Below are 26,640 nucleotides of genomic sequence, written 5' to 3'. Positions count from 1 at the left end.
TGGATAAACATGTCCATGAATGCAACAACTGAAAATCAAGAAATAGTACAAAGTGGACGAAAAGACGGTTTAATATCGGTTTCACGCCTGATCAACAAGGCCAGACATTATAATGGAGTAGTAGTAGTAAACAGAAGTTAGAGGTTGAGGGAAGTAATATGAAACAGATCTGAAAAAGTTTAAAGACATGCATTTCGTTTGCGTCCCTAAAGACACCATCTCATCACTAACAATTGGAATCTACTGTAAAACGTACACTCACAAAAAGGATAAATATATTGCTCTTCATACCGACGATGTCTTTGGGGGAAGGAACGGCTCCCACCACCCGTATTCGTATTTGGTATAAGGAGCTGTCCAGTTTTCAGGCTTTTCAAACTCGAGTTTAACAGGATTTGAAGCCAGAGCCTCTTCTACATTGTCAGCTTCGAAGCTATCTTGTAACACGCGGTCCAGTCTTAACTTCATGAACCTACATTCAAAACACAAAATTATTCACTCATTGTCACGTCGAAGTTTCCAGACGCAACCAGTTCTTGTCAAATGGAATAGCACAAAATACGATAAAATGTAAAAAAAAACCAAAGAGATGCATGAGTTTACATAATTAGGCTAAGTTAAAACCAGTGGCGAAGCCACATTCAGTATAGGGTGGACAACTGCCCCACATGTAGAAAACCGTTCTTGATTTTCTTCGAAAATCTTCCAATTTTCGTTATGTATTGTATTTTTCAATCTCCTAAAAATTGTGAAAATAGTTGATTAAAATTTTTGCCCCTCTAACCTCTAGGTACTCGGCTAAAGACCAAGCCAACAAGGAAATCACAGATTTCAATCTCTCAACCAAATCCTCACTCACACATAAGTCCTGAGATGAATAAGATCTGTCCCCACCCAACTCTAGCAGCGTGTAGTCTGAGCATATATAGATATCCACACGTCCATGCTGATCAGGCCGATTGCCTCCGTTTAGTGAAATAAAGCCCATTTATACTTCGCTTTCATTCTTTCGTCAGCGAACAGTTTTAGTCCAAATACACGATAATTCAACGTCTAGCTATGCCACATAAAAAAGGGAAAAAAAATGTAGATGAATCTTAATCTAAGATGGACTTCACAATTCATGTTCTTTAAGCCAAAATTTATGCTAAATGACGTATTGACCATTAGATATTTAATGATATAAGATGTACTGATCACTGCAGTTATTGAACTATCGTTCTTACTTAATCCAAGTGCCATTGGTTGAAACAAGAGCAACAGCAGGTCTCTTGAGTCTCTTGGTAATATTGGGGAGCTTGTCCAAGAACTTAGGTTCAGTCACAAGCCAAAAATCTTGCTCTTTGTCCCTCTCACCGTAAAGCCTAAGACGCTCAGCTAGAAGTTCCTTGAAATGCTCTTCCTCATCCAACATGAATTTGGCATTCGCCACAAGAAAATGATATGCTTTTTTCTTCTCAGCTTGTTCTTCCTGTTCTCACAAAAGCAAACCAACATTTATCTCAGTCAACACATATGACATAACCTTAGGCGATCATAAAACCAAATATAACCATATCATTTTCATAATTTTTCCCAAAAAAATATTCACAATCACATTTTCAAAACTCACAACTTAGTCGCCATTTAGCAATCCAAATTTTCACAAAAACCTATTCAATTATTTTATTATATTCTAAACAACGTGCTTCCACTTTTAAATTTTAAATTCTAGGTTCACAACAAAAAAAATTAAGTATTCATAAAGCAATCACACCAGCTAAACAGATTTTCCTATGGCTTTACATCTCACTGAGCACATTCCTTTAAAAACATATAGAAAATATATAACCCATAACACCGAAAATAAAACCATGACTGTTAGGATTCGTTCTTCAAGGTTATGGGATTACAGCAACTCAGTCACACAACAATATAAACACCTGCAAAGAGATTTACGTGGTTCGGCAAAGAAGTGCCTACGTCCACGGGAGAGCAGCCAATCTTGTATTGAATGAACCAAGGTACTCGATTACAATTACAATTACAGAGTTTCTAATCAAGAACAAAGAATACAATCTCTTATGATTTTCAGATCTCTCTTCTTCTCTCCTTTTCAATCGCTCCTCTGTAATTTCCTTTTCTTTTCTGTTCGTCGTCTTTCTCAAGCCTTCCATCTCCCTTTTATATCCCCGCCTACCATCGATTAAGAAGCCTATCTGTTACACCTGGCAGTTGGTTTGTTATCCCAATTAGCCGTTGTCTATAACTGAATCCCATCCATCGACTTGGCTTGACTCAAGATGCCAACTTGCGAGACACTCACTTCACAAATCTCCACCTTGTCTCCAAGCTTGGCTACTCTCCATTCTCCACCTTGATCTATTCTGCAGTCACTGTATTAATCAAGTGCAAGCATGACTTGAACTTGACATGAGGCAGTGACTTTGTTAGCATATCTGCGGGGTTGTTTTCAGTTGCTATCTTCTCAAGTTTGATTTCTCCCTTAGAGATGATATCCCTTACAAAATGCAGCTTGACATCAATATGCTTCGATCGTTCATGGAATACAAGGTGCTTTGACAGATGGATCGCACTTTGATTATCACAGTTTACCACCACATGTTCTTGTTTTATTCCAAGCTCAGCTAAGAGTCCCTTCAGCCAGATTGCTTCCTTAATTGCCTCCGTGACAGCTATAAACTCTGCTTCGGTAGTAGATAGAGCTACCACTGACTGTAATGCAGCTTTCCAGCTAATAGCTGTACCAAATAAGGTAAAGACATAACCTGTTACGGACTTTCTTGTGTCTATATTCCCTGCAAAGTCAGAATCCACAGAACCTTCAAGAGGTTGTTTTGTGATTCCAGATTGATTATTGAACATTAATCCCACATTCACTGTGCCCCTTAAGTATCTTAGAGTCCATTTCAGCGCTTCCCAATGAGACTGCCCCGGATCGGCCATGAACCTGGAAATCAAACTTATTGTGTGTGCTAAGTCCGGTCGACTACAAACCATCCCATACATGATGCTTCCCACACCACTAGCATATGGAACATTCATCATTTGCATCCTCTCCTCTGCACTTGTTGGTGACTGTACCAGGGAGAGTTTGAAGTGGTGTCCTAATGGTGTGCTAACTGTTTTAGCATCATGCATATTGAAACGTTTGAGCACTTTCTTTATGTATGTCTCTTGGCTCAAAAACAGAATCTTGTGGTCCCTTTTCCTTGTGATTTCCATCCCTAATATCCTCTTGGCTTTTCCCAAATCTTTCATTTCGAATTCTGAACTAAGCAGCTGTTTTAAAGCTTGTATTTCAGATTTGCTCACACTAGCAATGAGCATATCATCCACATACAGTAAGAGGTAAGTCATCAATCCATTGTCTCCGAGTTTAAAGTAGACACAACTATCATAACTACTCCTTTCGAAGTTGATCTTTAACATAAACACATCGAACCTCTTATACCATTGTCTAGGACTTTGTTTAAGTCCATAGAGAGATCTTTTAAGAAGACAAACTTTCTGTTCAGACCCTTTTGGCTCAAATCCTTTAGGCTTTTCCATATAAATGGTTTCTTCGAGCTCTCCATGGAGGAATGCGGTTTTTACATCGAGTTGTTCAAGCTCCATGTCCAAGTGGGCTACTAAAGCGAGTATTATTCTTATAGAGCAGTGTTTGACAACCGGGGAGAAAATCTCATTGAAGTCTAGTCCTTCCAGCTGAGAATAACCTTTCGCCACCAACCTTGCTTTGTACTTAAATTTTTCTGCTTCTGTCAGCCCTTCTTTAACTTTATACAACCATTTACTTCCTAGTATCCTCTGCCCCTTGGGTTTGTTTACCAGCTGCCACGTATTGTTTTTCAGTAAGGATTGAAGTTCATCATCCATTGCTTCTTGCCATTCTTTTCTTTTGCTGCAAGTGATAGCTTCCTCATAGGTTGCTGGCTCAAGGGACTCCACCTCTTCAGCTACAGTAAGAGCATACCACGTTAAGTCTGCATGTGCATACCTCTTAGGGGGTCTCACTTCTCTTCTCGGCCTGTCTCTTGCTAAAATGTGTGTTTGTTGATCTTGGGCAGTAGCATGATGATCTGTAATTCCTGTGGAAACTTCATCTTCTTCTTCTACCACAGACTCTTGTGGGGTATTATGAATTGGCTCCACCTCAATTGGTGTTTCTTGATAACCTATTTTGCTCATCACAGTGCACCATTCTTTCCATCCATAGCCCATCTTGCTTTCATCAAAAGTGATGTCCCTTGTATTAAAGCATTTAGGACCAGTGGCTTCCAAGTTCCATACTTTATATCCTTTGACTCCATCCGGGTAACCAATAAAGATGCATCTTAAAGCCCTTGCTCCTAGTTTATCTTGCTTGATATGGGCATATGCCAAACAACCAAATACTCTAAGGTGTGAGTATTCACTTGGGCTTCCTTTCCACAATTCCATTGGTGTTTTAAAATTGATAGCACTTGAAGGGCATCGGTTTATCAAGTAGCATGCTGTATGTATAGCTTCTCCCCAGAAAGATTTAGGTAAACCAGCACTTATTATCATGCATCTCACTCGTTCTAACAGTGTACGATTCATCCTTTCTGCTACCCCATTTTGTTGTGGGTTTCCAGCAACAGTCCTGTGTCTTGTGATTCCCTTTGACTTGCAAAGTTCCTTGAATGATTTAGAAAAGAATTCTAATCCATTATCTGTTCGGAGATGTTTCAATTTTCTGTCCAGTTTATTCTCGGTTGCCTGCAACCATTCTTTGAATTTCAGGGCTTCTTCATCCTTTGTTTTCAATATGGAAACCCATAGTCTCCTGGTATAGTCATTTACTATGGACAAAAAATATCTCCCTCCTCCATGAGTTTCTGTCCTTGAGGGGCCCCAAAGGTCAACATGAACATAATCTAGGGGCTTGTTTGTTGTGTGTTTACCACTTCCGAAATGCACTCTTTTTGCTTTTCCAAATATGCAGTTCTCACAAAATTCTAAGCTTTGAATTTTGTCCCCACACAGCAGGTCTTGTCTTGATAATTCAATCAAGCCTTTTTCCCCCACATGGCCAAGCCTTAAATGCCAAAGACTTGCATTATTGGCTGTCATTTGTGCCATAGCAGTCCCACCTACCACTGTATTTCCTTGAAGTACATACAGTGAGTTCCTCTTTACAGCTTTCATGACAACTAATGAACCCTTCATCACTTTCATAGTTCCATTTTCTGATTTAAACATGAAACCATCACTATCAAGAGTCCCTAGTGAGATCAAATTCCTTTTTAATTCAGGAACATACCTCACTTGGTTCAGTAGCCTGTCTTGTCCATCGTGCATTCTCAATCTGATAGAGCCAGTACCTTTAATTCTGCATGGCTTATTATTTCCCAGTAGCACTAATCCTTCATCAGATTCTGTGAAGCTTTCAAACCAAGATTTCATAGGGCACATGTGGAAAGTGCATCCCGAATCAAGAATCCAGTCATTATTAGGATCTTGATCTGAGATCATGAGAGCTTCTGCTGATTCGTATCCATCAACTACAGCTGCTACTTCATCATTTTGTTTGGGCCTTTCTTGGTATCTTCTTTTCTTTTCTGGACAATCTCTTTTAAAGTGTCCTTCACGATGGCAATTGAAGCATTTATACTTTGTTTGACTCTTTGATCTGGATTGATTTCTTGGCCCCTTTTGCGATCTCTTTTCTGTTCTTCCTCACACATGAAGTATCTCACCTTGAGGTTCTTTTGTTGTTTGATGGTTCCTCTGAAGTTCCTTCGCTTGAATGGCTGATAAGACCTCTTCAAGTGATAGTCTTTTCTCTTCCATACAACATAGCTTCTCTGAAATTGTCATATGCATGAGGGAGTGCATTCAGAAGAAACAAAGCCTTGTCCTCCTCTTCAAGTTTGATGTCCACATTATCCAGATCATTCAAGATCTTGTTGAATTCATCGATTTCATCCAGGAGATTTTTCTCATCTCTGATCTTGAAGGAGTACAAGCGTTGCTTCATGTATAGGCGATTGGCCAAAGATTTGGCCATGTACAACTTTTCCAGCTTATTCCATATATCTTCTGCAGATTTCTCCTTCGAGACTTCACGAAGGGCTTTATCTCCAAGGCTGAGAATGATTGCACTATGGGCCTTCTCCAGAATTGTTTCCTTTTCTGTGTCCTTCATGGTTGTAGCCATATTTGCTTCTCCGTTCAGGGCTTCGACAAGTCCTTGTTGCACCAAGATCGCGCGCATCTTGATCCTAAGCCAAAATCATTTTTGCCAGAGAATTTTTCAATGTCGAATTTTAACGAACCCATCCTCGTAGACTCCCTCAGACGGCGCCACTTGTTAGGATTCGTTCTTCAAGGTTATGGGATTACAGCAACTCACTCACACAACAATATAAACACCTGCAAAGAGATTTACGTGGTTCGGCAAAGAAGTGCCTACGTCCACGGGAGAGCAACCAATCTTGTATTGAATGAACCAAGGTACTCGATTACAATTACAATTACAGAGTTTCTAATCAAGAACAAAGAATACAATCTCTTATGATTTTCGATCTCTCTTCTTCTCTCCTTTTCAATCGCTCCTCTGTAATTTCCTTTTCTTTTCTGTTCGTCGTCTTTCTCAAGCCTTCCATCTCCCTTTTATATCCCCGCCTACCATCGATTAAGAAGCCTATCTGTTACGCCTGGCAGTTGGTTTGTTATCCCAATTAGCCGTTGTCTATAACTGAATCCCATCCATCGACTTGGCTTGATTCAAGATGCCAACTTGCGAGACACTCACTTCACAATGACATTAACTCAAAAACCACGTCTCATTTTCCTAAAAAGAATTAGGAAGTTTCCAAAGATACGTGCTTGGTCCACCCTGCTTTTACTGATCGACGGCATTATATAAAGAACAAGAGAAGTTAAAATATCAAACAGGCAGAGAAATAGCTAACCGTCTCAGTTGGATCAGAGGAATCAACCGCAACCACTGCCGTTTTCACTGAGATTCTTGATTTCCAGCTGCTGATGGGTTTCGAAGAATTCAACAAGGGCGGCGGTTTCGTTGCAGGGATCAAGAAAGGTTTACTGGGATTGTGGACGGGAGCATTCAGCATCACGCCACCCAAACAACCGAGGTTCAGTGTAATACAACCCAACATAGCTGCCGAAAAATGAACTATACTTTTAAAACTTTTTTCCTATGGTAATAGACACTTTTTTTGCTATTTCTCTTCGTTTCTCGGTTTCAAGCAACAGCTCTGATTGGCAAAATAGCAGAGCGAATGCAACCAATCTTATCTGATATAATCACACTCCCCTTATCCCTCGACTTTCCATCCATAAACCCCTCCAGTTGAGAAAATTGCTAAATGCCCCCCCTATTCTTACCTCAAGTTTTTTGGGGTAAATTGTACTTACAGCGTGAAATCTATGTCTCGGATTTATTTTGGCAAGTTTTCGTATGATTGCTAAGTGCTATTTGCCCATGATTTTGATTCCATAAACCGGCCGGTGTGTTTTAAATATAATTATAAATAGTTTTATATTTTCTAGATATCAATACAATAATAATATTTTTAACATTAAATATATAATTTTTTAATATAAGTTTATACATAGCTAACAAATATGAGAATAAATTCATATTCACTTTAAATTCAAAGCCAAGGAAAGAACAATTAAGTGTATCTTTCACATATAAACAGAGTAGAATAATTTGTTACAAAATTTTCAAGAATTGTTAAAACAGACGAGGGTCCTCGAATCAATCAGACAAGCTCAATATAGGCCATGGGTGCATTGTCCCCTCGTCTGGGTAGAGTTCGGATTATCCTTGTATAGCCTCCCTGTCTTTCACTGTATCTCTCTGGGACCTCCGCAAACAAGGCATGGACAATTTGTTTTTCGTAGATGAAGCCAAGGGCTTGCCTTCTCTTGTGTAGAGAACCATCCTTTGCAAGAGTGATCATTTTGTCGACATATTTTCTCACTGCACTGGCCCTGGCTCTTGTTGTTTTAATACGGCCATGTTTCAGAAGTTGAGTTGTCAAACCTCGTAAAAGAGCACGACGTTGATCAGGGGGGCGGTTAAGTTTTGGCACCCTCCTCCCGTGTCTCATGGCGGAAACTCGTCCACCATTGTCAATCACGGTGAATGAATGGTCAAAATTTGTAGAATCTGCAGAAGTACAACTCATTAAATGAATTAGAACGTGGAGAAAAAAAATGTCATTGTAGAATTTGGGCAACATTTAAAAAAAAAAAGGTTATCTCAAGGTACAATTTTAGACAATCATTTGACATTGTAGAATTTGGGCAATCAAGAAAGATGATTTAGATTTGACAAATTATATTTTTCCACTCTATTGTTACAACCTAAAACAAAACTTAAATTACAAGAGAAATTTGAGGATTGCAATATATAAATTATTACAAAAAATAGCTTAACAGAACACCGCTTATGCAGTTGGGTATACAGAATTTTAATCTTAATTAAAAGGAAGTTATAGCAAAACTTTCAGAATTCACCAATCTCATAGAATATGAAAAAAAATTCAAACTTTCATGATTTATTCTCACTCTTGTGAAAGATCCGTAATTAACAAAAGCCTTATTCTTCTTCAATTACTAAGATGCATCAAACATATGCCCTGTTCCATTAAAATCCATTAAAAAAGGAAGGAGACTTGATGCTGAAACTGTGAAACGTGAAGGATAACACAGTCGCTAGCTCATGAAAAATGCTGCAAATTTAAGTCTATCTCAACACGGTATCTATTTTTCAATAGTCCCAATAACTAAAAAAACTCAACTAAATACTTCCTGAACCACTTTCACCATAACATAGATACAGAACAAGAAGAAATGATGAAAGAGCTCAAATAATCAGCCTTCTTCAAACAACTTGAATCAGAAGACTCTCACAGCATATTGACACGAAGTTAATTGGCACAAATTGTAGTATATAATCCATCACTTACCAAATCAAAGAACTACCAACAAAAGTAGCAGATTGCATGGCCATGCCCAAAAGCTAAATCCCAGAACGATTGATATCACACTTAACAATCACAGTAACACGCTAACAAGCACATGGAGACAAGCATTTATTAACGTTTTTTCACAAGTGGTGCTGCTAAATATGATATCCCAATTTATGAAATAAAATATGGACAGATTATGAAAAAGAACCAGTCATAGTATCATTGACCCAAACTACCTTGCGAGTTGCGAACAATATATTATATATACTGATAAAATATTCCTAATCAGTCACTCATTTCTTAATAAAATCTCAACTTCAATCCCATAAAATTCCACATTTTCTATGTTTTTGAGTTCTAAACTGATCAACTAAAAAAAGGGGGGAAGGAGTTTTCATTCACTTTGTTGCACAATATACACTTGAATCAATAGCATTTTTCAACACAACTTTGCCAATTCTGTGTCGTCGTTTATATGAATACATATAAAAAACTAAAACTGACAGTCATCGGTAAACTTATTCATCCAATCCCATGTCTTAAAACAACTGAACATCAAGAATTGCGAATACTGAACAAAGAATTTCAATGAGAAAGAACAAATAGATTAAAAAAATCACTAGTTCAATTAAAAGGCACGAAGTAAAAGGTAGCGGCAAAAACAAACATGAAAAAGCATAAAAACCCACATCATCTTCTATCCAGGTACAAATAACAATCCGGGAATAATCTCGAAGTACCTGATAACATTAACTCTAGCATAAAAAAAATCAACATTCAAACTCAAAACTACAAAAGAATGTAAATGCGGTACCTTGGGAAGAGAGGAGGGGGTGCAAAAGGGTGAGACCCACAAAAGAGTTGAGAGGTCTCGGGGCGGGTCTGGGCTTGGATAGCCCGAGGCGAGATGGGGTGGGCCCGTTTGGAAAGCAAACGGAAGGGCCCGAAGAAGAGGCATGAACAGAAGGGAGTGCAGCCCGAATAGAACAGAGATTCCACGTACAAGACGCCATTTTTGTCTCTTCTTCCCCGCTCACGCTTTGCGAGTTTCGTTTCGTAGAGATCTGCAAATTAAGTGGCCGCTCCTCCGTCAGTAACTGGATAATATCCTTTCGCTCCTTTTATTTCATTAATATTCTTTTCTGAACCTAAAATCTTAGCGTTGAAAAATTATATGAAATTAGTATATTAACAAATATGCAAAAACTTTGCACGAGACATCTCACGAATCGTATTGTGTGAAACAGATTTTTTATTTGGGTAATCCATTAAAACAAAATCGCTATGACGCGCTATGTTTGTTTAATTTTGTTTTACTTATTTCATAAAACTTTTGTTTTTCTATGATTGGGATATCACATATACTAATTTAAAATTTTAATTTGATTCAATTGATGATTTGTTTTAAAAAACGAGACTCGAGAAAATCAATCCAATGAAAGCGAATTGAATATTTCAATTGCTATTAGAATTTTCAGAATCATGTCATTTCATTTAAGTAGGTTTCTTGCGAGACGGTCTCACGAATCTTTATCTGTGAGACGGGAACCCTACCGATATTCACAATAAAAATTAATACTCTTAGCATAAAAAGTAATATTTTTCATTGATGACCCAAATAAAAGATCTGTCTTATAAAATACGACCCGTGAGACCGTCTCAAAAAATAGGACCGATGAGACCGTCTCATATAAATTTTTGTTTTTCATCTTTTAAATGCAAGTCTTTTGGTTTAAACCTTTAAATAATTTAATTTGGAAAATTATTAAAATTCACCGATTTAACAAATTTTAAAAGTTTTTGTTTTTTTGCTTTTTTTTTTTTATATTTTGTCAATTTTTGTATATGAGTTAAATTTTAAATTTTACGAAGAATCATATATCACAAAGAAGTTAATTATTCCCAAAGCCACGACTTTACCTCGCTAGTTCAGAGACTGCAACAGCGGCGTCGCCGTGGGGCCTCCAACGCTGATGTTAAAGCCATTGCCTTTGTTCTCTTCCCTTAAATTCGTCGTACCATTTCTGCATTTACGGCACCCCTCCACACCCACGACGTTTCTTCTTCGTTCTACCGCTGCTACTCTCACCAGGGTTCCCTCTAATCTCACCAGAGCTTCCTCTTCCTTCATGCAACCGCTTACTGAGGTAAGTGTTGAGCTTTGACCTTTGTTTTCCCCGAGTACTGGAATGATTGTGTGTGATTGTTGTCTTGTTGATCTTTCTCTTGGCAATTTTGATGCCCAGATGGATTCTGAGAGTTACATGTTTGGCCCATACAAAATCGACCCAAAGGAAGTGTTCTACTCAACTCAGCTTTCATATGCTTTCGTGAATCTCCGCCCTCTTGTTCCTGGTATGCAAGTTTCATCTTTTATATTTGCGATGTCTTGATGATAAGAATATTTTTTTAGTAGCCGATCGAAGTAAAAACAAAATCGAATTTCAAGTGAAAGTTTAATCCACCAATTCACACACGAAATTCATGAGTCGTCGAGTGCTCCATGTAGTCGGGGTCTAATTTTGTTTGCTATTGTTTGATGGATAGTAAGATGATATAACTGCTGTTTTGGCATCATGTCTTTGCTCTAATATTTATGAAAACGAGAATGATTCTCTACGAGTCAGGGGCAAGAGCTTGAATTCTACCATCTTCGCAAATATTTTCTGTTTAGAGTCGTTATGAGCTAAATTCATAGGCGTCAATGGTAAGAAAATGGAAAAGCATAAATTTTTATGTGGTCTGGAGTCTGGGCTCTAGCATCATTGACATTTGCATTGAATATTTTATTCCATGTGGGTTTGCTGATTTCTTTCTCTGTTTCTTCACATTTCAGGTCATATCCTCTCCGGTTTCCATATTTGAATTTGAGCTTGTAGTGCCATACACAGATTTAGAGGGTAGATACATGTAGAATAAATTGATCTCATTGATCTGGTGATACGATGAATTGTTGCTTTGTTACTTCGCCATTTTGTCTTCTTGAATGAACAGCAGAGTCCTGATTAGTTCTTGAAATGTGTTAGTTCAAGGGGTTGCTACTAGCTTGGGAAGATTGTGGTTTATCAAATATGCCTCAACATCATGGCACAGTCATGTTTAGATTCTCCTTTCTATCAGTTTTCTTTAGATTTCTTGAACTCTGCATTTTATATCAATCCATGAAGCCATTAAAACATAATTAGATAATACAATGTAACCACTCCAGGGTCGTGTTTCCTTATTTGGTTGACTTAACACAACATACACGTGCTTGTCTGCCCGAGGCGTGAAGTCAAACGCTTTCTTGATCTTAGTGCTGATGAGACCAGTGATCTATGGCTTATGGCACAGAAGGTGGGGAGCCAACTTGAGTCCTACCACAATGCATCTTCACTTACATTTGCAATCCAAGTAAGATCACAAATTATTTAATTGAGGGCGGTCATTTGTTTTTTCTTCTGGTCTTCGTGTTTCTTCATCTGTTACGTATTAATTGAGTTGAGTAATTTTCCAATAAACCATCTAGTCAATTTCCTCCAAACGTTGACATTATCTTGTGAAACAAACCAAGTAATAGTTAATCTATTTGTTCGTGTCACCTACATGATCTGACCTGCAAAAGGTTAACGATATCATAGGAACTATATGTTGTTTGATTCACCTTCGTTTGAAATATTTGAGATTAAACTCATGACATTTTGAGGGCATGTAAAGCATGCATGAACACAACCACATTACTGCCGTTCCTGCAATTTTATTTGAAAGAACTAATCTCTCAAGATTTTTCTCCTTTTCCCTTGTTTACTAAGGCGATATCTTATCTGAAATTACCTTGGACCTCAACATCTTTGACCCCAACCTCATGACAATTGGGGAAAAATCTCAAACACAAAAATCTATCCCAAGAAGAAAGAAACAAAGAAAGAAATCAAATTGATATTTATTATGAGACTAGGTAGGTGAACGTGCGATGCACGTGGAGATATATGTTTCAATAATTGTGCAATAAATATCATAGAGTAAGCAATTCATTGACAAAAGTTTTCAAACTAAGCAATAGAGAGATAAATCTTTATAATAATAAGACATCGTGTCTATATAAGATATAGTACGATAACAATTTTCAGTTAAGGTTGCAAACAACAAAACAAAGGATTACACAATGTACTAAGATCGTAGCAAACAACCTACGCAAAGCAATAGGCATGTGAAAACTTGCTGCCTCATTTAAACAGTCAAAATTACTCTTATCACTTTCTAATAGCCCCCTACATTGTGCTGCTTCCTTGAAAGTGAAACAAAATATTCCACGAACAGTGAGCAAATCAGAGTAGGACTTAGGGCCTCGAACATGAAGATGTAATAAACGATGATAATACCTCTCACCTTCTGCCGGATTTGCCGAGTTAACACGTCCGATAACCTGTCTTTGTTTCCTTGGTTTCCAAGTTCTAGTTGGTCGATCCCAAACAAAATGCTCTAGGAATTCAAAATATAATAACTTTGTTGCTTCCACAATGTGCGAACAAGTCTTAAAAAATTCAGTCAACATAGTTTTGGAGACACATTCGGATGCCAACACATTGCCCAAGTTCTGGTAATTTGAGAAGGTGATCATGTGCTTGTCCAGTAAATTTAGATGCAAATTGATAACTGCATGAGAGATTTCATTCAGATCAAATTCAAAAATGCGCCACACTGATTCTGGAGCAGACACCCAGCGAGCATTCTGAAATGCTCGTATTTCATCTACAAATGAGTTAGAACTATGTGGTGATAAATGAACACTTATTTTGTCATGGCCCTTGTAAATATATCTGTATAAATATTTTACAGCCGTTAGCCCAGAACAAATTTCAACGTTGATATGACAATCATAGCGATAGAGTAGATAAGGATTATAAGGAACAACCCATTGAGAATTCATTGTACAATTCCGAACCTTAACAGAGCGACCATCGTTTCTCCTCCTGTATATATATAGGGTAATCATCAGATCGTTGAACAGAATGTTCTAAAAAAGGGCGAGGATAATGGTTTTTGCATTTTCCATTAACCATAAATGGGCATTTTAAATTTAACGTGCCACAAGGTCCATGCATCATATGTCGTGAGACCAAACCAAACAATCGAGGAAAAACATCTTTATCTGGAAGCTCAGCAACAACTTAAGAGTCGAACCTTTCAGGCGAGTTAATCTTATAATTAGATTGCAGGATAATAATCATATGACAATAAGGTAGACCTCGTTTCTGGAACTCGATAACATAAACATAAGCAACAACAGGGCCAAATATATAGACTTTTTAAGAATCTGGTCTTTAAGATCAAGTAATTTTGCACGAAACACTCGAGAGACCAAATCTGGACGATCACGAGCAAGCTGACCTTCAAATAAATTTTCTCGAATCTCTTTCCAATCCGGATTGCAAGTCATCGTAATAAACAAGTCAGGTTTTCCAAATTTCTGAATCAATGCAATTGCATCAAGATATCGACGTCGCATATCTCTTTGACCTCCTATGAAAGATGTTGGTAAAACAACACGTTGCTCGATCTCACTCCCACGTGATTCACCATTGGCTACACTATCAACCACACCCCGGTACAATTCCGACCTTATCTCACTTTGGTGCCTTCTGTAGTAATATAATCTCATTGTTTCTAGTTTAATGTACATATCAACAACAAATTGTTGCAATAATCAACCACCATACTAGATTAACGAAGTGTTGCTGCCATGAATTTGCAACCTGTAACAATAGTACTCCCTACAAGAAACCATCCTATCATTTTTTTCACGAACAACGGCATGAAACAAATAAAATACACACAAATTAGTTGCATGATAAAAATATAAATATATGCAGCCGATCATCTTGTTTGTTTGGGGGAAATTGCAAGAAATAATTACTAAAATTGAGTATGAGGTAAAAGATTAAAAACGCACCACGACTTTCACCAGCAATAATACGATCGAAGGAATTAACATCGGCAAGTGGTAGCACACTCTCATGCACGTCAACATGGGCATACCCATTTTTTACCTTCAGAATATTCTGCTGCCACCCATTGTCCCCATACGGGAAAAAAACGGATATTGCAAGGAATCATAATAACCATAATAATGTTGTATTTGATGGGTTTGACCATCACGACCACAAGCAACTATGTCCCTGTTCTGTGGAATGTTAGCATCATCATTGCCTTCGACCCAAATAGCCGCAATTTGATCAGCGGATGGGCTGTCATAACATCTCTGGTCAACGGGAACATTTTTGGAAATATGCAATCTTAAGTTTATGATTGAAGAATATTGATTTATCCTCTTTAGAAGTTGTGCATTAGGGCTTACTTTCATTATGTCCATCAGCAAAACCATGAGTTCTCTGTCAACATAAGTGTCCGGGAAAACGGACATCCTATTTTCCAACTCATTATCGTTGTCCCAAAAATAAAGTTGGAAATACCTTGCACCATCCGAATTAGGTATAAGTGGTGGCGATGAATGGAAAATCTAGCCAGGCGCACGAAATGTGTATACCCCACGTTGAAGAGAAGCCAATTCCTTGTCAAGCCTAACCCCAAATGAAGTGAAAGAAAAAACATTGTTGTACAATCGTACTTTACGGCGGAATAAAATAGCCAAGGGAGACGATGGGTCCTTGAATAATTCCAGCAATGCAATCTGAGTAATAGGATATGTCAATCTAATCTTACCACATGCGCAACAAGAAGATGGAGCTTCACAAAAGAATCTATGTGCGCCACAAAATTGACATGAAGGAACCATTGGCAAGACACTGATACCAGCAATATCTTCTTCATTGTCTGAATTTTAAAAAGAAATGCAATTGGGGAAAAAAAAACCCACGTATTTCAGGTGCTAAAAAATGAACATAGGAAAACCGAAAAAAAAAATCCAAGTAAAATAAAGGCACGATGAAAACAACAACATATTACTTACAAATAGGAGAACACGCAAGAGGAACAGACACAATATGTGCTATATGATTGAATTATATCATTGAACGACAGCAGCACATGCGATAAAAAAATATAAACAGATCAAAGGGGGGAAAAACAATCCAATCGATGCAAATAAACATGGTGAAAATAACAGAGTAGCTAACCGTTGGAAGTAGATAAACCGGCACCACCAACACACCGAAATTGAGCAGCGCCGCTGCCAAATTAAAATGATTACATGAAACTCTTTAAGATAACACACATAGCTAAGAGGGAAAATAACGTTAGGAGAACACATAGAAAATACAAAAACTCGAAGATGCAAAGGGGCATCAACAAAGCAAGCAGGAGAGAAATGAAGAGAGCGAAACACATACCCTGAGACAAATCCCGAGATGGCAGCCGGCCGTCTACCCTGCGTCATGAAAAGTAGAAGAAGTAAAACCAAAATAACAGAGAGAAATTGAGGATCACAGCGACATAAACAAATTGCAGGCGATAGAAATCGGTGAGTTTACTGGAAGGTGGATGAAATAACCCATCAACAATAATGACCATAGTGAAGCAGTAATAGGAAAGGAAGAAACGTAGGAATAAAATAAATGAGAATGAAATAAATGGGCCCATATATCTATCAAATGGTGGTAAACAACGAAAAAATTAATCCTCCATGAAGCCAAATTGCAAAATCTAGAAATATAAGGGTACATAGGGGAAAACACAATTGAAAGTGACATATATGTATGTTAGATGTTAGAAATCTTTTATCATATTTCAATATCTATATAATATATGATTTTATTAGTTCATATTTAAAAATAAAATTGTTAAAAAATTTACTAAGAAATGTAAATAAATAATTTTTCTGGCATAAAATTTAAAAAAAAAATAGGAATGTGTATTAATGTCCAAATCCATTTAAGATGGACAATGAATTACAAAAAACTCTTAAAAAAACCTATTAATTTAATTTGCTAACTTAAATTAACAAGAAAATTTAAATAAATAATTTTTTTGGCATAAAAGTTAGGGAAGAAAGAGGAATGTGTATTAATGTCCAAATTCATTTAAGATGGATAATTAATTAAAAAAAACCTTTAAGATAACCTATTAATTTATTAGTTCATATTTAAAAATAAAGTTGTTAAAAAATTTACTAAGAAATGTAAATAAATAATTTTTCTGGCATAAAATTTAAAAAAGAAATATGAATGTGTATTAATGTTCAAATCCATTTAAGATGGACAATGAATTACAAAAAACTCTTAAAAAAACCTATTAATTTAATTTGCTAACTTAAATTAACAAGAAAATTTAAATAAATAATTTTTTGGCATAAAAGTTAGGGAAGAAAGAGGAATGTGTATTAATGTCCAAATTCATTTAAGATGGACAATGAATTACAAAAAAACCTTTAAGATAACCTATTAATTTATTTGCTAACTTAAATTAAATAAATGAACAAAGACATATAAGGAAATTCATAAATGAAAGTGATATATTTATATGTACGTTAGATTTGGCATTTATATGTTTATATATTTTTAGCTGAAATCGACAATTTTTTATGGATACTTAGACGTAGTAGTAAATTCATTATGATTATGTGTATGTACTTGTGATGAACCTGAAATTAATGAAAGATTCCTTTCTCTAGTAGCTATCTCTGCTCTTTGACTGTTACTATCTCAATTTTTATTGTGACCTTAGGATGGACCTCAGGCCGGACAGACTGTTCCACATGTTCATATTCACATACTCCCCCGCAAAAATGGCGATTTTGAAAAAAATGATGAGATCTACGATGCTGTGAGACACAATATTTTCTTATAATTTTATTCATTTGCAACAGGATTTTGTTTCTTGCTGCTAACCCGTCGTACAGATTGATTTGAAGGAGAAGGAATTGAAGCAGAAGCTTGATCTCGACAGAGAGAGAAAAGACAGAAGCATAGCTGAAATGGCTGAAGAGGCAGATGCATACAGAAAGTTTTTTCTTCGAGTATAGTATCTTAAGTATTGAGTTTATGGAAGTTCCCAGGATTTGGAGTTATTTATGATTGAATTTTTTGCCGGTTAGAAGGTGGATTTTTTTTGGTTTTTGTAGCCAGATATGGAACTCTGTTATATGGTTTCTTTTGTATTTCTTGATGCGCTATTGCTGTATACTCAGAGACACACGACCTACACATTATAATAGTTCATATATATGTTGTGAAATAGCTCCCAGTTCATCCCTTGTAGAACCAGTTAGCCAATAATTTCATGATACAAAATGTATACTTGGATAATAATGTCGATGAAGCCTGGATACAAAATTCTCTGTAAATAGTTAGAAGCTAGGACAAATAACCAGCATCAGAACATCTTTCCAAGTACTAGCAGAATAGAGTAACATATAATTTTTACTTCCGTTGAATAACTTTGCTGAGGCGACCAACAAGAATTTAGGCGCAATCCTTGTAAAATAGGCGCGTTTAGTTTGTACGGTCAAAATATGCCTATAAATCAATAACATGGATAGATTGCGCGATGTCAGTGACCGTGTAAAAGGTCCTCTGGATCCAATTCCACCCCCGTTCGTCTTTTGATTGATGCACACGAATCCACGGGCAATTTGCACTTATTCTGTAACTCCAAAAACCTCTGAATATCAAAGTTATACTTCTTTATGAGCTTTCGCTGCCTTGAGAGGAAGAGTCTTTTCAGCAGATCTTGGTAACTCGGATCTCTTGAAGTTACCATAAAATAAGCATAGCCAATTATAATTCCCGTGGTGGTAGTGAAAAATGCAATTGGCTCCATCACATCCCAAGAAAATTCCCAGAATGTTAGACGAAAGAAAAATCCGACCTGCACCACAGCAAGCCCCAATCCAGTCCACAAAATGCGGCGTACTTGCTTGTGTGCTAGCACGTCGATTTCTTCCTTTTTCTCCTGCAGCTTCTTGAGCTCATCCTTGCATGGGTCGTCCCCAGGTAAAAGAGCAAGAGGAACTGCCCTCCGAACCAGATCAACCACCTGAAGAGATGCACATTGAAAGAAAAATGATGAAACACATCGCTATGAACTGCTTCATGACTCTTAATGATGGCAACACACAATCGTAACTCGTTGGTTAAGAATCACAATCTCTTTCATAAAAAAAAGTGTACTTTCTGATATCTGCTTAACCAAAAGCTTTCTGATTTGGTTCTTCTGGCATTGAAACAGAGAGGCCTTCGTTGGTAAAGATGAAAAAGTGTTGAATGGTTTTTTTTCATTTCATCCTGATATGATTGTTCGCCATTGATCAAACAAACAACTAAAATGATTTCTTGGGCATTTCAAACAAGAATTCGAAACATCAAACAGTACCTTTATATCTTACATCAGAAGCACGAGCTCAACTATTCTTTCCCCAATAAGATAGCATGTAACCTTTGACTCGATCTTTAATTTAAATAAACTCGAGGCTTCAGCAGTTCATCATATTACAAAACAATTATGACCCGGTTTCTTGTTAAGATACAATCGGAGATCAAATAATTCTTCCCCACTTTCTTCAACCCACATTCAACTGTAGGAATCCCAAAGTCTAAATCAAGATCATTCTCACAAAACCCGAGAACCCCTTATAAATAATTCCCTATCATTGGAATTCAGCACCCCAATTCACATAAAAGTATAACATATAATTAGATAAATAAAGAATGTGAATCTGATGCCTTATCTGGATGAAGATAAACTTTATCCCGGAACAGCAAAACGATGCCGGCCTCATCCAGAACTCGAGCGAACGCGGCGGCTTCATCCGCCGACTTGGCGACACCCGAGCTCTCACAGGCGCGCAACAGCTCTCTGTAGGTGATCACCTCCTTGTTCTCCATACCAAGCTTCTCCTTCAACGACTTCACATTCACCAACCTCATCAGCCTCTTCGCCTCCGCATAAGTCATCGTAGTTGCACCACCATAATCGTTCTCATTCACACTACCGCCGCCGCTCACGGCGGAGCTACAGAATTGATAAAACAATGAACCCATCAACTGGGAAACGGGTCTGGGCCTGGAGCCCCGGATGGCTGAATCAAATGCCCGTTTCAGTAGATTTGAGCTGGTACTTGTTCTCCACATGTTGAAATGCAATTCACTTTACGATGTTGAAGATTTGGTGGCGTTTGTGGAGTGGGTGGTGCAATTATATCACATATATGTTAATCTTTCATTGAAAAATTTCTAAAATGAAAAGTGGGTGAGTGCTGGATTCTGCGATAGGCCATTGATGAATCGTTGAAAATTTTGAAAGGAAGAAAAGATGATATACTCTGGGAAGCCGGGACCCAGCGATCGATAGCGAAATCCAAGATACTAAACTCAAAAAGTTCACTGAATAAAAAAATTTTATATCTTTATGTAAAAATTTCATGATGTTAGAAAGAATTTTTTTAAAAAAAATATTGTAGTCTGAGAAGTCAACTCCAAATTATTTTCTAATATGGTAGCCTGAGAAGCCAACTCCAAAACTCATATATACAACATCAAAAATTAAAAAAATATTTAATTTTTGGAGAAAGCAAAAATTTGCTCGATATTTCAAGACAATGATATTTGAAATTTCTATAGTTTTCGTAAATTATTAATCACAAAGACTTCTATAAGACCCTCTGATGAGTCAATTTTATGAGACGAATGTCTGACACGATACAATTTATGAAATTGTATTAATATGTATCTCAAATAAATTTTCACTTAAAACGTGGATCGAATCGATGCATCTCACATGTATTAGAGCTGTCGAACAGGTTGGTCCTCCAATCAGTCGAATTGGGAAAACCTCGACTTGTCTCTCACTGCTGCTGCAGTCAAGGTGGGTCAACCCGAAAAATAATAATAAAAATACGAAAACAACACTAATACTTGAGATTTGAAACAAAAAAATTAACAATATTACACGTTAACATAACAAATAATAAATGTCACAACCAAACAAATCATATAAAAGTGAGATGTCAATTATTATATTTTGTATAAAAAAATCACACTCTCAAATAATATTAATAATATAAATAGAAATTTAATTAAAAACAAATTAAATACTAGTTTAAATTTATAGAAAACCATATTTTTAAAATAAGTGTCTTTTTACAACAATTCAAACAAAATTAATGAAAAATTAAGAAATTATTTTTAAAAAAACCGGCAGCTCGACCATGTCTGACCCGTCTTGCCACAACCTAGTATGGCCTATCTGGGTTGTCCTATTTTGGCCCGTTTCCAAACAAGCCACTGAACCGTAACTCAACCTATCAATTTATCACGGCGAGACAGGTGGTCTGATAGACTTAATCTATTTCGACGACTCTAACATATATAAATATAAATATATGAGATCATTTTACAAAAGATCTATTTATTGTTAATTTATTATATCAATTGTGTCGTGTACAAGTTGTCTAATAGTTTATTTTTAAAAAAAAATTGAAAATCTTATTAAGTAATAAAATTTACTGATATATTGTATTAGTTTATGAAAATTATACCGTATTTTCCACAAATAAACTTATTAAACAAAACTTTATTTATTTTTTACTTAAAGTAGATATTGTGATTACATCCCTATAAATATGAGTTAAATTAAATTAATGCCTATTGCCCCCTCTTTCTTCGTATCTCTTTGACCATTCTATGAACCTTACTTTATTACGCCTTTTCAAGTTCTTGTCAATAAAGTATTTGACCAATTCTCACGAGTCAGCTTTGTAAGAAAAATTTACATTTTAAAATGTTGTAATGATGACCTAATTTATTTTTTCCTTAAAAGTATTTAACAAGATTATCCGTAACTTTTTTTCCAAAAGATGAATATAATTATCTAAATATTACACAAATTTCTAATCTATTTATAAAAAAAATACTCTTATATTATAGTAATTAAAACTATTTTGTCACATGTTTTTGAGAGATTTTATTGAATATGTTGTACATTTTCTGGTTTTTAGATCATATACAAAATTATTTTAAGGTATTGGAATATGCAACCCCTCGCTTATTCAAGAATTAACTAAAATACAAAAATTGATTTTAATTTTGAAGAACTGATTGTAGCTAAATGCAAGAAGTATATTTTCATGTTTTGGGATCCAAATAAATTTTTTATTAAAAAAATATCTGGAGAGCAATGACAATTAATGGTTGAGGTAACCTCGTCCATGAAGAATGTCATTTGCTGTGCCTGGCCTTGTTCAAGGTTTTAACCAAACCTCTAGCAATTTTCCAGAACCAGAACAAGTTCATCATTGTCAACACAGGAGGCACTGTAAGCAAACTGTAAAATCCCACTGGAAACACTTTCTTGACCTGATAGAAGCAGCAAAAATCGAAATAAGGTCACATATCTAAGGCGAGCTTCTTCGCATTTTGATGTGACCCTTAGAACACCACATAGACCATAGCAGACTCACCCCACTCAACAAAGTTTGGTGCGCGTGGATTTCAAGATCTGTGACTGGATACGAACCAGAATAAGGGTTGACATCTTATGAATAAGGGTTGTGCGGAACTAGTAATTTAGAAAGAGCAATTTCCCGATCACCAAGATTTCTTGTATAGAAAGACTCAATGTGTTACCACATGATTGGCTAAGATCCCAAAAAATAATCCGGGACCAACTTTAACTGGGAGAGCAGACTTAGAGCAGCTAAAAATTTTGAGGTCCAAAATAATGCCTGTTGCTACCGAATACCAAAATTTAAAGTCAATTTACCTGATCAAAATGCATAAACATGTGGTAGAAAAAGTACACGAACAAGATAATCCTGGCAACCTGAATAAGAAAGTATACATGTTACAACAATCTTAATATGATGTACAACCATGGAAATATGAATAGTATTATTATATCCTCCGCATTCAATACATTTTACAATTGTGTGTATACTTTGCAAATACGGCGAGAAATTAAATTTCAATAATTTGAAAGCCAGTAAAAAGACTGTACATACCAACCACCCAAAGAACAACGCGATGCCGTTGTAGGTGTAGAGTTTAGAATTCTTCAAGCCAGCAACATCAAGATACCTGAATGTGAGTTGAAACTGAATTAATATAATACCTCAAGAGACAAACTAAAGGAGGATATTGTAAAATTAACATCTCCTAATCTTACCATCTCAGATTAACAAATGGAGTTGTGCTTTCAGTAAAGAGAACCATCAATGTATAGATTTGTGCTTGACCGCTCAAAAGAGATTGAATGATTGAGTACATAGAGAGTCCATGATGCACCACCTAGCCCAAAAAAAAAACACCTAAATGAAAACCTCTCCCGCGAACTAAGTAACATCAAACATTTTTCAAGCAAATTCAAAAAAAAAAAAAAGAGAAAGATATCAAGACTTTACGAATACATAAAACAAGGCAAGATAAAATATTAAGATACGCAATGATAATAAAAATGGACAAGCGAATTTGGTGGGATTCCCGTACGTACATACTCCATTCCACCTAAAGTTGGAAAGTAGAAAAATATCATTGCCAAGTCTGAGAGAAAGTAGCCGATGGAAACCTGAATGTTAAAAATAAAATAAAACTGAGAGGATGTATCAATGAGAAATGGAAATAAGATCCACAAAACTTATAATCGCATACGAGGTTAAGCTAATACAAATGGGAAAGAGGAGAATGTTGTCTCAAGTGAGTCTGATAAACAGACAGTTTCATTTGATTTTTTTCAATTTAGTCTTTTTATAGACATTCACTTAAATGCTGCTGCAAATCTATGTATCAGCAAGCGTAGCACTGGGGAAAAGATATTTCCTCAAGGCAAGAGAACAGACTGCTATTACAATTATACACATTATTACAGCCTCAAGAAATAAGAAAAATGATCACTTTCATGGCTAAACAAACTGACCGACATAAAAGACACATTTCAAGCAATATAGCAATGATTTTCAACAGCAAAAATAATCAAATTACGGATCATATATTACCGTCTCAACTTTACATGGTAGTTAACAATTAACATTACCCCCATTATAGTGTCGGATAGATTTGATGTTCTATTAATCATCAACTCGTTTTGTGTGTCAACAAAAAGATCTGAAACAGCCAACAGATATAGAGAACCAGCTGCTACTACAATTGCATGGAAAGTGGAGAATCCCCTGTATCATTATAAGTTGATCACAACCAAAATTTGGGTTGCAATAATAAACTTTGGGACAAATTAAAAAGAATCGATTAACATGCGAAAGAATCATAACCTGTTGTTCCACTCTAGTTTCTGATTATTGTCAAGCTTGGGATATCCGTTAATGAATATACCGCTGACTACACCTGTTAGTTCATAGACCTTCAACACCAAAATTGTATCACTTCAAAAGGGAAGTAGAGATTATTTTTTTTAAAAAAAAAAGGAAGTAGAGATGAGCAAAATACTGGTAGGATTCAAGAGTATAAAAGATCGTTCGAATCCAGCGTACAGTGAATGTTAAATCATGAAAAAATTGTTCTTCCTCCAATTAATCCTATATCCTGTTTCAGCATTGGGAAGCTTCTGCTTCCCTTAAACAGAGGCGAATAAAGCAGCTTCAGGGCAATAGCACAAATGTAAATTTATTTATTTTTTCTATGATATTATCACAGCACCACACATTGGGATTTTGATAATAAGCTCAATTACAAAACAAAATAATAGAAGAATCCGTGAGCTCTCTATATCCACGCCCACGCCCACAGTTAAGATACTCAGTGAAAACATTTCTTATTGACAGTGGTAGGCCATCATTAACAATGTTGGTTTAAAGTGCATCCAGCACCTCATGAAACCCCCTATATAAAATTTATAGGCATTTTAGTTCCTATGTTCTTTAGAAAGAAGCTAATGCGTCCTACATTAACCCAATATGATATTTTTCATTCAGATTGATTATTTTATCACTTATTGAATATTTTACTTTTCTCATAACCTTTCTTACCCTAAAATCCGAATGAGAGGAAGCTTATTTATTTTTTAAATCTATTTATTTATTTTTTACATTTTCCGGAATAAAATGTGATATAAACAATACCAAATAAAAGTAGGCGCATGCATATGCAACTATGGATGCAAGGTTGTTTGAGCTCAGGAGTTTCTATGCAACTTCAAAATTTCACAAGGAGGCTAGTGCACTCTACCCAACAATGTTGTGTTGATATGATTCCTCGGTGGTCCCATTTATGTAATAATTAATAAAGGTTGCAAACTCTGCCACCAATTAATCAAGTCTCTGAATTTGGACTAATTAATTGTTTAATATTGGAACGGAAGAGCTATTCTGGAGGAGGACAATCATTTAGTTGGCGTCGATTGAAACCCACTGAGCGCATCAGCTTTCAAAGGAAAGCAATGTCACGATATGAACTTGGTTTCACGAGCAACTGTTTTGAGAGGCTCTAAAAGGTGACATACTAGTCTTTTCGATCTGTACTCTTCTATAGGTGTTATGAGATAACATGTTAGTCCATCCATTGACTTCCATTTGCACAACTTTAGAAACAATCTCTGGGTAACCAGAGAAGCTAAAAGACCAGGAAGAACCCTCCATCTAACAAGCACAAAAATCCTCTCTAACTTTTTCCCAAAATCAAATGGTTTCCTCTTTCAATCAATATCAATAAAAGTTACTGATATCTTATGTTACAAAACACCATGCCCAGAAAAGAACCGAACGCAGATAAACACAGCACAAACAAATATTATACAGGAAATGAGAGAAAAGGCAAGCATCAAACTAACTTACAATTTTGCACATCAAAATCCCAACAAAAACAGAAGACATCCAGTGTAACTGTTTGGTTGGTGTAGCATGACCCGCGATGCCAATCAACCCAACTCCAATCCCCAAAAACCACATCCCTTTTCCTTTTTCCTGCAAGAACACAACAAGTCCACTCACTTCACAAGAAAACCATTACAAACCTCTCCCGGAGAAGCATATGTGGTGCGTTACGTCATCTATATCGCAAGAAAACAACAATTATAAGTTACCAGAATAATCGGAAGAAGATGATCAAACGCTGAACTGGGCAGTATTCTATGATAGAAGAAAAAAAAAACACTGCTAATAAAAAGGGAGACGAATCCCATCTGTAGAGAAGGTGGGCCTCCCCGTCTCACTAACATTCACACAAATGGCATGACGCAGATACCGAAATAATTCAGTAAAAATCAAGAATTTATCACTTACCGGGAGGAGCAGTGGTAGTACTAGAAAAAAAAGTTGAAAATTGTCATTCTGGGCAGCAGTCAGCCAGCAAAATGAAAATCGGAGCAATATTTTTTAAATTTCTATTGGAAAATTACTACCAATAAAGATTATACTTTTACAGCTGCATACAATAAATAAGGCTCCAACTCCCTTCCCAAATCACGAGCAAGTAGCAATACTGTTCATAATTATTTGCTAGCGGCCATGAATACCAAATTTTCAATTTTATATGTTTTAGGTCAAATTAATGGTTTATTTAAGAATGCTTCTTCCACATCAACGACTAAATTTATAATAATTTTGCTGAATAAATAATTTTTTTAAAAAAAAAAACAGAATGTTTGGTGAATAAACGATTTTAATAATTTTTGAATAAAATATCAAAAATAATATTGTCCAAGTGTTTGTGAAAGATAGATTGGTCGTAAATAAATGTAAATGATAATTTGAGATTATATAAAAATATTAGTAGGTCTCTTGTGAGAC

The 26,640-nt window shown here is 36.2% G+C and overlaps 6 protein-coding genes across 7 annotated transcripts; 1 reads left to right on the top strand and 5 right to left on the bottom strand.

Annotated features, from left to right (window-relative positions):
* Nucleotides 1–53: 53 nt before the first annotated feature.
* Nucleotides 54–7,171, bottom strand: LOC142549879 (protein YCF54, chloroplastic-like). The gene is made up of 3 exons (XM_075659097.1): nucleotides 6,942–7,171; nucleotides 1,227–1,471; nucleotides 54–472 (listed from the first exon to the last, which is right to left on the bottom strand). Exons 1-3 carry the CDS (start codon nucleotides 7,146–7,148, stop codon nucleotides 286–288), a joined length of 639 nt encoding a protein of 212 aa, XP_075515212.1. The 5' UTR covers nucleotides 7,149–7,171; the 3' UTR covers nucleotides 54–285.
* LOC142549887 (large ribosomal subunit protein bL17c) lies at nucleotides 6,941–10,080 on the bottom strand. Its single transcript, XM_075659110.1, has 2 exons — nucleotides 9,787–10,080; nucleotides 6,941–8,167 (listed from the first exon to the last, which is right to left on the bottom strand). Exons 1-2 carry the CDS (start codon nucleotides 9,983–9,985, stop codon nucleotides 7,758–7,760), a joined length of 609 nt encoding a protein of 202 aa, XP_075515225.1. The 5' UTR covers nucleotides 9,986–10,080; the 3' UTR covers nucleotides 6,941–7,757.
* An 802-nt stretch (nucleotides 10,081–10,882) lies between these two features.
* On the top strand, nucleotides 10,883–18,050 carry LOC142549873 (bifunctional bis(5'-adenosyl)-triphosphatase/adenylylsulfatase FHIT-like). Its single transcript, XM_075659085.1, has 5 exons — nucleotides 10,883–11,119; nucleotides 11,219–11,329; nucleotides 12,219–12,365; nucleotides 17,634–17,732; nucleotides 17,809–18,050. Exons 1-5 carry the CDS (start codon nucleotides 10,946–10,948, stop codon nucleotides 17,929–17,931), a joined length of 654 nt encoding a protein of 217 aa, XP_075515200.1. The 5' UTR covers nucleotides 10,883–10,945; the 3' UTR covers nucleotides 17,932–18,050.
* Nucleotides 14,890–16,895, bottom strand: LOC142519750 (uncharacterized). The gene is made up of 3 exons (XM_075622782.1): nucleotides 16,301–16,895; nucleotides 16,088–16,140; nucleotides 14,890–15,785 (listed from the first exon to the last, which is right to left on the bottom strand). Exons 1-3 carry the CDS (start codon nucleotides 16,345–16,347, stop codon nucleotides 15,472–15,474), a joined length of 414 nt encoding a protein of 137 aa, XP_075478897.1. The 5' UTR covers nucleotides 16,348–16,895; the 3' UTR covers nucleotides 14,890–15,471.
* A 79-nt stretch (nucleotides 18,051–18,129) lies between the features above and the next one.
* LOC142549865 (calcium uniporter protein 2, mitochondrial-like) lies at nucleotides 18,130–20,230 on the bottom strand. Its single transcript, XM_075659073.1, has 2 exons — nucleotides 19,631–20,230; nucleotides 18,130–18,944 (listed from the first exon to the last, which is right to left on the bottom strand). Exons 1-2 carry the CDS (start codon nucleotides 20,036–20,038, stop codon nucleotides 18,459–18,461), a joined length of 894 nt encoding a protein of 297 aa, XP_075515188.1. The 5' UTR covers nucleotides 20,039–20,230; the 3' UTR covers nucleotides 18,130–18,458.
* A 1,787-nt stretch (nucleotides 20,231–22,017) lies between these two features.
* On the bottom strand, nucleotides 22,018–26,331 carry LOC142549854 (uncharacterized). 2 transcript variants are annotated; one of them, XM_075659061.1, is made up of 10 exons: nucleotides 26,134–26,331; nucleotides 25,687–25,815; nucleotides 24,169–24,257; nucleotides 23,934–24,069; nucleotides 23,394–23,468; nucleotides 23,070–23,191; nucleotides 22,906–22,981; nucleotides 22,668–22,727; nucleotides 22,112–22,261; nucleotides 22,018–22,027 (listed from the first exon to the last, which is right to left on the bottom strand). In XM_075659061.1, exons 2-9 carry the CDS (start codon nucleotides 25,798–25,800, stop codon nucleotides 22,124–22,126), a joined length of 810 nt encoding a protein of 269 aa, XP_075515176.1. In that variant the 5' UTR covers nucleotides 25,801–25,815; nucleotides 26,134–26,331; the 3' UTR covers nucleotides 22,018–22,027; nucleotides 22,112–22,123. The 2 variants fall into 2 exon arrangements, with proteins under 2 accessions (XP_075515176.1, XP_075515170.1); XM_075659055.1 differs by lacking the exon at nucleotides 26,134–26,331 and adding an exon at nucleotides 25,935–26,118.
* Between the last annotated feature and the right edge of the window lie 309 nt (nucleotides 26,332–26,640).

The sequence above is a fragment of the Primulina tabacum genome, chromosome 1 (assembly GCF_025594145.1).
Source record: "Primulina tabacum isolate GXHZ01 chromosome 1, ASM2559414v2, whole genome shotgun sequence".
Taxonomy (NCBI): Eukaryota; Viridiplantae; Streptophyta; class Magnoliopsida; order Lamiales; family Gesneriaceae; genus Primulina; species Primulina tabacum.
Note: the sequence above shows the minus strand (reverse complement) of the source record. Positions and strands in the feature narration are given on the sequence as shown.

Coding starts and splice junctions, on each gene's coding strand:
- LOC142519750 (XM_075622782.1), bottom strand. CDS start 16,347: ATGACGCAGGGTAGACGGCCGGCTGCCATCTCGGGATTTGTCTCAGG. Junction 16,141..16,300: donor ATCTCGGGATTTGTCTCAGG/GTATGTGTTTCG, acceptor TTAATTTGGCAG/CGGCGCTGCTCAATTTCGGT. Junction 15,786..16,087: donor CGGTTTATCTACTTCCAACG/GTTAGCTACTCT, acceptor TTTAAAATTCAG/ACAATGAAGAAGATATTGCT.
- LOC142549854 (XM_075659055.1), bottom strand. CDS start 26,069: ATGTTAGTGAGACGGGGAGGCCCACCTTCTCTACAGATGGGATTCGTC. Junction 22,728..22,905: donor CGTTGTTCTTTGGGTGGTTG/GTATGTACAGTC, acceptor TTTCTTATTCAG/GTTGCCAGGATTATCTTGTT. Junction 22,262..22,667: donor TGTTTATGCATTTTGATCAG/GTAAATTGACTT, acceptor TGCTTCTATCAG/GTCAAGAAAGTGTTTCCAGT.
- LOC142549865 (XM_075659073.1), bottom strand. CDS start 20,038: ATGTGGAGAACAAGTACCAGCTCAAATCTACTGAAACGGGCATTTGAT. Junction 18,945..19,630: donor TTTATCTTCATCCAGATAAG/GCATCAGATTCA, acceptor GCATCTCTTCAG/GTGGTTGATCTGGTTCGGAG.
- LOC142549887 (XM_075659110.1), bottom strand. CDS start 9,985: ATGGCGTCTTGTACGTGGAATCTCTGTTCTATTCGGGCTGCACTCCCT. Junction 8,168..9,786: donor CCCCCTCCTCTCTTCCCAAG/GTACCGCATTTA, acceptor GTACTTCTGCAG/ATTCTACAAATTTTGACCAT.
- LOC142549873 (XM_075659085.1), top strand. CDS start 10,946: ATGTTAAAGCCATTGCCTTTGTTCTCTTCCCTTAAATTCGTCGTACCA. Junction 11,120..11,218: donor TCATGCAACCGCTTACTGAG/GTAAGTGTTGAG, acceptor TTTGATGCCCAG/ATGGATTCTGAGAGTTACAT. Junction 17,733..17,808: donor ATGATGAGATCTACGATGCT/GTGAGACACAAT, acceptor CCCGTCGTACAG/ATTGATTTGAAGGAGAAGGA.
- LOC142549879 (XM_075659097.1), bottom strand. CDS start 7,148: ATGTTGGGTTGTATTACACTGAACCTCGGTTGTTTGGGTGGCGTGATG. Junction 1,472..6,941: donor CCTCTGATCCAACTGAGACG/GTTAGCTATTTC, acceptor TTGTGAGAACAG/GAAGAACAAGCTGAGAAGAA. Junction 473..1,226: donor ACCAATGGCACTTGGATTAA/GTAAGAACGATA, acceptor TTTTGAATGTAG/GTTCATGAAGTTAAGACTGG.